Source organism: Balaenoptera acutorostrata, chromosome 12 (assembly GCF_949987535.1).
Source record: "Balaenoptera acutorostrata chromosome 12, mBalAcu1.1, whole genome shotgun sequence".
Classification (NCBI taxonomy): Eukaryota; Metazoa; Chordata; class Mammalia; order Artiodactyla; family Balaenopteridae; genus Balaenoptera; species Balaenoptera acutorostrata.
Genome location: NC_080075.1, coordinates 61,331,333 through 61,343,567, shown reverse-complemented (window position 1 = coordinate 61,343,567; position 12,235 = coordinate 61,331,333). Strand labels below are relative to the sequence as shown.

The 12,235-nt window shown below is 43.1% G+C and overlaps 1 protein-coding gene across 11 annotated transcripts in view; it reads right to left on the bottom strand.

The window, feature by feature from the left end:
- The window catches only part of SLC8A1 (solute carrier family 8 member A1), a 413,446-nt gene that overhangs the window by 72,871 nt on the left and 328,340 nt on the right, over nucleotides 1–12,235 (bottom strand). For 8 of the 11 annotated variants that reach the window (XM_007167113.3, XM_057558357.1, XM_028162328.2 and 5 more), the window contains 2 exons: nucleotides 9,227–9,295; nucleotides 3,922–4,052 (listed from right to left, as the gene is read on the bottom strand). In XM_007167113.3, coding sequence (XP_007167175.1) covers nucleotides 3,922–4,052; nucleotides 9,227–9,295 — 200 coding nt within the window. The remainder of the gene's footprint in view (nucleotides 1–3,921; nucleotides 4,053–9,226; nucleotides 9,296–12,235) is intronic. The other 3 variants (XM_028162332.2, XM_057558362.1, XM_028162334.2) reach the window with 1 other exon arrangement.

Sequence of the window (12,235 nt, the reverse complement as noted above, 5' to 3'; positions counted from 1 at the left end):
TAGCAGATGTTAGGCTCAGAGCAACAGTATTGACATCAAACACTGTTACGAGTATGCAAACAAGCATAGTCCTTTCTTGGAAACATCGTGAAATGGAAACTTCTTCCTAGCAAATACAAGCCTCCTTCACTGCCTAATAGCCAAGGAAGAATAGCCTCACCGGTTACAGCTGAGGATGCTGCAAAAGCCCATCCCTTCCCCTCGGATGCTTCATGAACTTGCTTCTCTCCTGGCTTCATCTAGAGTGTGTGTCTGCAACTGAATTAACCCCCTGCTCAGCACTACCTATCGGTGGATAACTGGAAATGGCAGAGAGATTACGAAACTAAAACCTGTTCTTATTATACTTTTGTTGATCAATGAAATGCAGCCAGACAGCAAAGCCTCAAGACTGCTGCTGTATGATCATTAATAAATGGATTTTTCTTTGGCTACTGGTTTTGTCAGCCTGGTGGCTGATAGAGAATTCATCTCACCTGACTCCTGCTGCAAACAATAGAAGACAAGAAAAGGTCAATTTGTATGGTGCAGGGCAAACTGCAATGACCTTGCACTGAATTTCCCCCTGCTTTACGAGCTCTGAGCCTCTTATTTTTCTGTTTCTCTAAGACCTGTTTTAGGCACTTGCTTCTGTACGATCAGCACGCTTAGCTTTCTAAATGAATGTCAGTTCATGCAACAGCAGAAGCAGCCAAGCGTTCACAAGAAAACTAAGTAAGCAGATGCGCCCAAAGCGCTACCACAAATCGCAGCAACTACAGGGAGAAGGGTCACTTCCGGGACGTGAAGCTGCTCTTCCCAGAGAGACTACCACACCGAGTAGCCCACGACACACCCCGCCCTTACTGTCACAGCATCCTCGAATTCCCACTTATTGCAAAGAGTCAGAAAACACGTATTATTTGTCTTGGGTCAAAATCTGTACATGTTTAGTGCAGTGTCCCTGAATTGACTAAGGTTTGAGAGAGAGAGCGTGTTATTAGCTAACCGGGAGGAAGAAAAATGTGATCCCAGGGGCCCGTGCAGAAGGCCAAAGCTACATCAGAATGTCAAGTGTGTTAGTTCAACCGTCATTGCAACTGACTTGAAACATTGAGACGATAATAAACATGAAAGGGCCCATCTCCAACTGGCCCACTCTGTATTTTCAACATCGTCCTTTGCTAGATTGTTTGTCCTTATGGTGGTGACCTTTCGGCCTCTAGCTTTGTGTCTAGAACTGCTAGTGCCACTGATAATAGCTGTAACCATCAGGGCTCTTGGCCACCATAGCCAGAGGCACATGACAAGCATCTGACTTTTCTCTGGACTTGGCCAATCTCATCAAGCATTCTGAGTGTCTCGGTTGATGCCAATTCAAAGTTCTGTGTAGACTGTAACAAGAAATAACCTTGACTTTTCCTAAAAGTGATGGAAACCTGGGGCAGGTCTCTCCAAAGAAGCCCTCTTTACTCTAAAGCCAAGGCAGAGAATCCCATTAACTGGGGGCTAAATAATTGAAGAGAGAAACTGCTCTAACAGTTAAACACAGACTCGCCTCAAAAAATATCTCTGAAGAACGAAGTTTTAAGATAAACTAAACTTAAAATGTATATGTATAAAATGTATATATGTATATATAATGTATATATATAAAACCTCGGGTAGATTGTAAACTTTAGTTCATGTTAACCCTGGCGGACTATGAGATAGCCTGGGCTCTTCCCTGGACTTAATTTACATATGTGTCCTCTCTTGACCTATAGGAGGAGAGGAGTGAATAGGAGAGGACCAATAGGAGGAGAGGAGGAATTTGAAATTTGATTCTTGACCATGGCCATGGACACTGACCTGGAGGTTTCCTATATGTCAGTCATTAGCTCTTCACGGTGCTAGTCTGCAGCAATAGTTTTAACCTCACTCTCAGCCATGGGTGTTAGAAAAGTCCAGCCCTTGGTCACAATATAGTAAACAAGAAGCCAGTGGGCAAAGCAGACTCGGACATTGTGAGGTATCAGCCAGATTTGGGTCTTTAATGCAGTTCTGAGGGCTTTGAACAATTTCTTTAAAACAGCTATGGTCTAGAAAAAATTTCTTAAACAAATAATGATATCAACATTGATGCTTGAGGGCACTTCAGAAACATGCCCCAAGGTCCCCTTCAGTGTTAACAGTAACTGTCCTGATGAACTTTGAGGAGATGGGAGGAAACAGTCTATGGCAGATATTCTAGGAAGATAAGTACCCCAAACAACTGGACTTATGGAGACAGACGTGGTTGACTTTCAAATGCTCGGATCATTGGAGTGGTTACCAGAGAGAGCTTTGGACACAAGAAAACTTTTATGCCTAGAAGACTGTGCCCTGCCATACCCTTCCTACAGGAAGGGACCGTGATTGCTCTTCCTGGTCATGGATGCATGGAAGGGGAGTGCTCGGGGTGGTCCCGTAAGGAAGAGGGCATACAAGCATTCCCCATGAGAGTCCTGGGAGGGGTGGGGGACAAGAGTTTATAAATATGCCAAGCTGTAGAATCTCTGTTGTCGCAAGTGGCGCCACGCCCTCTGGTTCCAGGTGAAAAGGGGGTGCGTGACGAAGAGTGAAGATGGAGACGGGAACAGATTGGTCCACAGAAATGGACAGTCTCAGATATCCGTGCCTCAGGAATCTCAGGGAACTTGTGCATATACCAGTCAAGTGTGTGCAGCGAGCCAGGTTCTGGATGAAACGCCAGGTGGGCTCTGATGGTCGGGGTCTGCCTAGAAAGCACTAGTCCCAGCGTTTGCCCTGCTCTTTCTTTCTACGGGAGTGAGTGAGAGGAGTTAACACATCCATCCACAGTGGCCTGAAGGGGAAAGTTTAATTGCGATTTTATCTTTTAAATGCCACTTTAATTTGCAAAGACATTTTTCTTTCCACCTGTCGCCTCTCAGGCACCTTCATTTGTGAACTAAATTAGAAAAATACTGAACGGGCCCAGCAAAAGGCAAAGAAGCCACTACTGTGAAAACTCCAGATATGATCTGAGGCTTTTAGGTTGGTGACTTGATTCTCCCTTTTGGAATTTTTATTCTGGTTTTCCAAACAGGAGCAGAATCTGCTTTAAAAAAAAATAAGTGGGGAAAATGCTGCTGTGCTCTGGCTTGTAGTTCTGGAAAACCAGAGAGAGGCTGCTCCTTTTCACGTCCCACTACAGAATGCAGGTGCGGCTCTCCCGGGGGCTTCTAGGTGTGAGGACCACGTGAGTGAAAAGGGATGGGAGCTGAGGCAGGGGCCGAGGGAGCAGCTAAGAATGGTCGAAAAGGTTCATTTCAAAGTCTTAAGCTCACCCTAAGGCCCATCTGCTTAACTTCTGAAAAATGACTTTCCTCATCTAGAGAACTGGAAATCCAATTTCATCAGCCCAGTTATAAACTCTCCAGTTGCAGGCACTCTGCCTTCAGTTTGACTGTGTTCAAGTGTCCTAGGATCTTAAGAAGGTGACTGCATAATATACGAGAGCTTGTCAACGGCATGTTCCACAGGGAAAGCTTACCATCCTTCCTCTGAAACAAAAGCCTCATTTTCAGCAGTGTCAAGGCTTTGCTTCTACTAGATTGATTAGCTTTTTCAAACAAAGCATGGTTTCTTCCACACATAACAGTCTCTTGGAGTCCATCTTTGCCTCTTCCTTGCTATCCAAAGCCCTCCCTTTAGGGCACCTCTGACCTTGCACAGTGATGAGTGCCACCCACCAGACCCTGGTTCTGACACTGTTTAATTTACAGGATCTCTTGGTTCCCTACCAACTCGCGACTCCCATTTCTGCTCTACAGGCCTCTCCATCAACGAGCCAGTTCCTGAAATTATATCTGCCTCTTGTACAGCATAGACCGACACTATGAACCGTCTTGGTGCAGAGGTGGGCCTGGCCTCCCTGGTGGGCAATGGCGGTGAGCGTACCTTGAACTCATAGGATTCTTCAATGATCACTTCCAGCCTGGTGTGCTCTCCCAGAATGGGCCGCCCCATCTCTGCAATGCGCCTCTCCTCCTCCTCTTTGCTGGTCAGCGGTTGCTTGTCATCACATTCCTCTGCAAAAGGGAAGGGCGAGAGAGTGAGAATGGACTCAAATTTATTTGGAAATCCCTGGATCCTGCTACAAGAAAACCAAGAAGGAAGGAAGCCCTGATGACCTACTGAAAGTCCCTGGGGTTGTGCCGTAAGGCTGGAGGGGAGAGTTGGACAGACGCTTGCCGTGTGGGGCAGTGATCACTGTGACAGCAAGTGATCATAACATCCCACAACCTAAGCACCTGCCAAAGGGCAGATCAGGAAAAGCAACTTATAGGGCCGTATCACTGGTAAAGACTCTGCCCACACGTTGTCTGCATTGAGGGAATCAGCCAGCTGTCCTCCGGGACACTGGCTCACCTGGCTGTCTGTACACATCCTTTTAGCACATGACCAAGAGGAAACACAATTAAAGTTCCAGAGCGACTCAAGGAATGTAAGACTCTGGTCTCCTCCTCTCCACTTTCTGGAGGCAAAGAAAATGCCCCAGGGCCAAAGAGATGATAGATGGGAAATTCTGATCTTAGCCTCTCACTTGCCAAGAGCCCCTGCTGCAGGTTAAGAAGCAGAACATCCACGAATTCCACGGTTCAGTAAGATGCCTGCGCTCCAGAGCTGCCTCTCTCTGGTGCAAATCTGAGATGGGCTGGGAAGTCCTTGACCATGTTAACGTTAAAGGAAACAGGGAGAGCGAGGGTGAGGCCTTTGGGAAGTTACTACTTACTCACCATGGGGGCGTGATTGTTTCCGGAACCACCATGTAGCTTACAATCCAGGAGAGGCTAGTGGGTGCTCAGAAAATGCTAATGGACTTGAGAGTCCATTAATGAGGGGCAGCTCACAGATGGCTCCTCTCTGTGTGAAGGTCATTAGGATAAATCCCAGACTGAAAAGGCCACGCACATGTGAAGGACAAACAGTACTCCTGTCACCACTCAGCCTCCTGTCCTTCAGGCTCAGGATGCTGGAACAGGACAGGCCACTTCCCCTCACAGTCAAGCTGAACGGACCTCATCTCCAAGGAAGTAGTCTTGGTGGTATAGAAAGACCGCAGCCCTGATGCCCTTGCTTCTAGAACCTTCCAGGCAAACTGCCTGCAACAGGAGTCTGTTGACTGAGGAGAGATGAGGAAGGGAGGGACTTCTAGCCCAGACTCCTTGCCTTTTGCATTTAGGCATCAGCTATTGCAGGAGTCCACATTTCCCACCCCATCCCATCCCATACATGGCTTCCCTCTGCTGAGGGACCTTGCCTTGGTGGCTTCATTTGATGCTCTAGCAAATGATGCAGAAGACTAGCTCCTAGGCCAGTTGTTGACTACTGGGCCACGGAGCAGTTGGGCCAGAGGCACTGCTAGCATTTTATACACCAAGTGTTAAAACCAAGCAACAGGCAAAAGCAGAAGGTAGCGTATCAAAGAATTCTTTATTATGTATTCAATAGTGTCTTCCTAAAAGTATATTTCAGAATCTGCTTTCCTATCCCCAGTAATTACAGGGCCCCAAAGAAATTAGAAGAAGACTAAAAATAAGTGATTTTGGACTAGCCAAAATCTGCTAAGTGTTAGCAGATGCAAAAGAGAGGTGCAAGTAGATTAATTTTAATGGTAAAAGTTATAATATTTCTTATAGTAGGCTTGGGAAGTTATGACCCAAGGGAAGGCAAAGGTTTTTGATTGGTGTCCCCATGATTTGCCCTTGAAATTAAGTGTGTAGAGTCAAGGGGGTGAGCTGAGGTATGTGAAGTCCCATTTATCCAATGCTCAAATCAATCATATTTTGATTCCCACTGCTTTCCGATCTTGAGCCCAGGAAAATGTTATTAGAGTTTTCATAGGAGCAGGTTATATTAGTGTCTTTGTTCATAACCTTGGCTGAACATGGATATTTTGGAGACTTACGTCAAATAACAATTATTTTTCCAGAAGAAAAACTATTACAACTTAGATTTTAATTTGAATTACAAAGCCATTTGGGGGAGAATATTTATTATGTCCCCCTTTTAATAGTTTACTTATAAATGGGAAGTTGCTTTTAATGGGATTCAAGTCAATTCAGGTAAAAAAAAATAGAGAAATTATGAAAGAAAGGTGATGCGGTGACATTGTTGAAAACCGCATTTCACAAAATGAGATGATTTGGAACATGGTATTAAATGAATGGACATGGTAGTAAATGAAATCAAATCACATAGCGAGTGAAAAGGTTATTCCCTTTTTAATCATCCTTTAGTCCTTCTGATGAAGAAGTTTGGTGCTGTCAGGTCTGTAACTAGTTCTTGACATTAGGGTTTCTACCATTTAGGAAAGAGAAAATAGTTCTCAGGCATACAGCATTTGACTGCACTGAGCTAGAAGTTAATAACTTTTTTCATTCTAAAAATTTTAACCTTACTTTCTATATATGACAAATACCAGCTTTCCATTACTGTTAGTGACTTAAAGTTTTTTTTTAAAAAACAAATATAGTGAAGTAAAAACATGAGGCAAAAAATTGCATGACGTAAATAATAGCATAGTTGGTATGCAGCCAAAGGAAATATTGTAAAAGAGGTATGAGAAAGAGCAAAATTTTAGGAATTCATGTCTTAACAGATTTCATACTAACCTAAAGAAAAGCAGGACACCTTGTTTCTATCACTTTCTACATTCTTGCTCCAAACTAGACTTGAATTTAATGCCACACTTTATTCCATTGTCTACCCATCTGGAAAACCTTCCCCATTTTCATCTAGCTAAATCCTACTTACCTTTCAAAACCCTACCTCTTCTCGCATGAAATATCCCTCAGTTGACCTATTTAGGAATGACCACTCTAACTTTAAATTAATTCTGAATATTTGTTGTGTGTACATATTAAACATGGACACTTCTAATATACTACTTTTTAATATTTAAACTACCTTTACATACAAATATCCAGCATGTAAACTGACCAAGATAGAACAATATGTCTCATTGCTCTTCGAATTGTCCTCATATCCCTCAGAGCCTATTACTATGTATGGAAAGTAGTAGGTGCCCAATAAGTATTTGTCATGTGACTGTCCAACTCACTGTTAGACAAGCCTCTTCTTTGCTCTATGCATATAGTAAAGACCATTTGTTCATTTCACACATGTCATTGCACTCCTACACTATGTCAGCACACTGAGGCCCCTCCCACACTGCCTCTTTTTCCAGGAACTCATGGTCTAGTGGGAAGTGAGGCATATAGATGGGACAACTTCTAGTACAGCAAGGTAGGGGCTGAAGGTCCAGGGTCGGGGAGCAGCTCCCTCTGACCGAAGGAGTCAGGGAAGGCTTCAGGAAAGAAGAGATGTTTGAAATTGGCCTTGAAGCATGTATAGGAGCTTGCCAGGTGAAGGTGGTGGGAAGGCTGGCTAGGAGGTAATAGAGGAAGGAGGGGCATTCCAGGTAGAAAGAAGTCAAAGCACAAAGGCATAGTGTCATGGTAGGGTCAGGGCTATTTTCACTTAATAAACATCGTGAACATTTAAGAGATAATTATACTTATATATAACTGAGAGAAGACAGCTGGATAAATCCTTTTATTGCTCTATAATGATACAGATAAATTAGCATTTGTGATCCAGATTTTTGAAACTGGCAAAGAAGAGAGCTAAGCTTATTTTTTTTAAAGTGTCTTCTCTTTAGGTATCTTTTATTGAATAGGGAAATCGTTTAACAGCATATTTTTTGATCACCTATCTTTTTTTCACTTTGAGTGCTGGATCAAATGCAGTTCATTTTACTGTGGCCAAGTCAGTTTCATTTCCTTATTTATGCATATGCTGTGCTTTTAGTTCTGCTTCTCAGGTAGAGGAAATTCTCTGTGTAATCCTGTTTATCTGTATATGTACATATATATGTACATATTTTTAAACTCATCATATTTTATTGAGGAGCTGATAATAAATTATATAACATCATGGTCTTAACCAACCAACCCAACGTAAAGATCAAATGCATAATTAACGGCCATGGTTAAAATCAGCATTGACAGGACAGAAAACAATCCTGTGATGAAATCATCGGTAGGGGTCCTCCCCTCTCCTGAGTAATTGATTTTGCAAATGACACATCACAATAGCTACTAGGTACCTGGGATCTGGGAAAAGCAGAATTATGAAAAAGCTGCTGTTAATGCTTTCTGGATCAGGCTGCATTTTGAAGCCGCATCACTGTAAGAGGTGAAGGGCTGAGAACACGGATTTCTCTTAGAAAACAATACAACCCACGTGGAGATCTGCACCCGAGGAGCTACTGTGGATATTCTTGAATGCACTTGCAATTTTTTTGTCTCAACAAACAATGTAAAATTTGGAAAGGGGTGCCAGGCCAGCGGTGGGACAAATTGCTTGTGGTTATTTTAATCCTTCACTCAGATCTGTGCTGACAAGTCTGAGAGCGGAGATCTCTTGACGTTTTTCAGCACCTGGCTGGCCTCTTTGATTAGAACCTAAAGAGACTGGTACTTGATTTCCATGAGGAATATTCTGGAACGAGTCTGCAGTCAGGGCTGCATGATTACTGAATGGGGGTGTGGGATGCGAGAACGAGCAAAGTCTTACTGAGGCAGGCAGAAGTGTTTCTGCAGCCACGACCAGCGATGGGCGATGGTGACAGCTGAAGAGTGAGTATCCGTGTCCTTATCCAGACACTTGGTAACTTAGGGCAAGGGGCTCACACCCAGGCTCTAATCCTACAGTCGATCTGGGATAGCTTTGTCATCCTTTAGTCACCCTGTCAATGTTCCCCTCTGGAGAAACCCCACAAATGTACTGTCATCTGTGCATATTTGGCTAACATCATGTTGCCTGGAGGAAGGAAAGGCAGACTCTGGGAAGAAAGGCAGCTTGCTTTTAAAGACATTTCATGACATTTGCAATGAAAGGCCCATGTTTAAGCAGCGAGATTTGCAAGAAATCTGGAGTATACTGAAACTTGAGAGGCTATTGGACTCAATCTTCTCTGCAGGTCCATGCTTCCCCCTCCACCATGCGTCCCGTCCTGGGCCGATGTGGTGTCTTGTTGCTGACTCCTCATACCCACAACTGCAGAGAAGCCACGGCATTGTGTAGCAATGCTTTAGAGGCAGTGGGGGTGAACTGTGTCACTTTAATGTCGAAAGATCGAAAGAACCCCTGAAGGCAATTAAACTGTGGTTTTCAAGGACCGTGATGAAATGAGTACCTGCGATGGTGATTATAGTAGAGGGGATCGGATGTTCTCTAGCATGAACTTTCCTGAAGACAGGTTGGCCTAGCAAAAGGACAGGCAGAAAATCAGCAGACTGGATTGCACTGGTTTGCCAGAAGAGCTCTGTGGAATTAGTAAGCTGAATGTCACGCCCAGATGCACACAGCGCAAGCAATGTTAGTTTGGGGACTGAGTGGTCAGAGGTCACTGTTACGTAGGTTGAAGAAGTGAGCGAGTAAATAAACGGGGCAGGTGTTCTAGGAGTCCAATCAGATTGTGTGAATAAAGCACACACCCCACAGTAGGGGTGCAGCCAGATTCCTGCAGGTGTCTGAGATGGAGTACCCATGCCCGTCAAGTTCCTGCTTCCAGAGGCATCACGAAACAATGAAAAGCACTCGGTGTGATGACAGGTAGCCTCCATTTACAGCCTTTTGGTGCCAACAACATGGCCTTAAGTAGGCCATTTCTCCAGTTACCCCGTGTGTGAAATGGAGATAATAGTGCCTGCTCTGTCCATATCACAGGTCTGTGCGAGGGTCAAGCAACGTAACATCAGGGAACATGCGTATTTGTTTCCTGGGCAGTCTGAATGGGAGAAGGTTGTATACACTGGCAGGTTTCACAAGGGTTCACCATTGTCACAGTGACTGGCTGGATTACCTAGTTTAGGGTTTTCATGAAACTCCTGGTTCAACTGACTGCCTGCTTTTCACTTCTACCAAGAGATCCCAGAACTGACCTGGAATCATGAGATTGGGACTCTGCAAATTCTGCCATGTGCTTTCCGTCTAAACTTGGGCAAGGTGTTTCTTTTCTCTGGGATTCAGTTTTCTCAATTGTACAATGAAGGCAAACTTGAAGGGGATTTGTTTCTCTAACCTATGTACTGGAGTGACTAAAGTGTGTTTAACTGTTGGAATTTTCATAGCTTGGCTTCCTGAAAAAGCCATGTGCGTTATGAAGACTATCACATGATAAGCGTAATATGATTGGAAGAGTAACTTTTAAAAAGGTATACTGACCGTTACATACTTTTAATTAATTAGGGAACTTTTTAGCTGCCTGTTTGGGGACAGAAACATGCCTCTATCTTTCCAAATTGAGCCAGAATACTTAATTTTATTAAAAATATCCAAATTCATGTACTCTAGTTTCCCCCTTTTGGGGTCCTCCTCATTTTTCATTTGACTGGAATTCATACTGATGGTATTTCAGAGACATAGCGAGGCTTTGGATGGAAAAGGGATTAAGATGCAGGTAGGAATGTACAAGTTGGGAGAAAGGAACCAAAAGTGCTGGGTTAAAATAGTCATCACATGGCCTTGGACTTAAAGTTAGAGGGCCAGGCTCTGAGCCCTGGATGGGTGACTGGAGTAGATTGATTAATATCTTTGAACCTTCATTTCTTCTCCTATAAGTGAGAACAAAAGATCTTATTCCATAAGGTTGAGGATTAAATGATATAATGAATAAGAAATGCTTTCCAAATTCTAATGAGCTATAATGTATAGGGGGTTATCATGTTATGTGCCTGGAGGGTCAAGGGGGAATTACATCACAGGTCCCAACAAGGGCCTTTCAATGAGGCAAAGTCTGAGAGCAACAGGTGAAGATTTGCAAATTCCAAAAGCACCTCCAGCATTTACTGTCCATCACTAATGACATCTCTGAAATAGAGGTACTGGGTTGTGGACCAAACGACTTTTTCAATTTCCATATATCCTGCTTCAAATTTAGATTTTCACACTTAGCTGCACAAGACTGCATAAAAGCTGCAGGCAAAGTCCAAGAGTTAGATTAATTTTCCTTTACTGCCCCTGCATCTCAAAGCCTCGACTTCAAAGCCTCAAACTGACTTCAAAGAAAAGCTCTCCAGGGCTTACAGCTGGTTTTCACTGTGTAGACCTAAATTCTAGAACTTTCCCCAGAGGCATCTATAGAGAGTGGATCCCAGGCATTCTGGCCTGGTTCCGGAGAGGAAGGATCATGTAAAGTGAGAGGAACAGGCCAATGTGGAAATTCCCAGAGGGTTCTGCAACTTTCTCTCATTTTAACTGCATCAATTTTGGGTTTTGGGAAGAGGTGGTAAAACAGAAAAATTGCTATTGAAGATTAAAGTTCAATCTATAAGAAAGAGCTTAATGAAGTACATGAAATAATAGAAAACCTCTGAAAGAAGTGATTCTGTCCTCTTGGATGCATGATGTGTCCGAGACAGAAAATGTTGGACATTACTGGTGGGGTATTTTAGAACTTGATATGAACAATTTCTGAGAAAAGAAAATTAGGGTCCCATTACCTAGTTACTAAAAAGGAAGATGTTTCAACGGAAGGAAGGCCCTAAAAGCAAAATCCTGACATATTCAATGATAAAACAGGAAGCTATCCAAACACATAAGTGCGTTTTAACAAGGCATTCTACCACTAAAGGTTTTTAGTTAAGGTCTCATTATCAGGCTGCACAGGGCCGAGGGAGCTGTAGATACTATACTATTCCTCAAATGGTTGACTTTTTTTTTTTTTAAATTACTTCAAGGAAGCCATGAAGACTGGCTTGCCAAATTTCTACCTTCCTCAAAGCTCACGAGGATCATTAACTTACTGGGTGATAGAATCAGAATATCTCCAAAAAGATTTCAATAAGTTAAAATGATGGGATGAAAAAAGGAAGATTAAAGTTTTAAAAGTAAATGTAAATTCCTGCACTCGGATTCAAAAATAGCATATTCGGCAGTGCAGAATTTGGAAAACTTGACCTAGGAGAGTGTCAGGTGAATCAGGTTTAAGAAATCCTCTCTGAGCACTTGTTCTATTTAACATTTTTATCCTTTTCAATTTCTATGTCTCTGAGAGTCTATGAATCATTTTGTCATTAAATGCTGTGTCTGGAGAGAAGAAGTGGAGGGCAATAGACCATGTGAAATTGGACGCGTTCAGAAAGTTCCATTTTGGACAGAATCATGTTTAAACTTCTTGATCATGAGTTTACACTGATGGTGG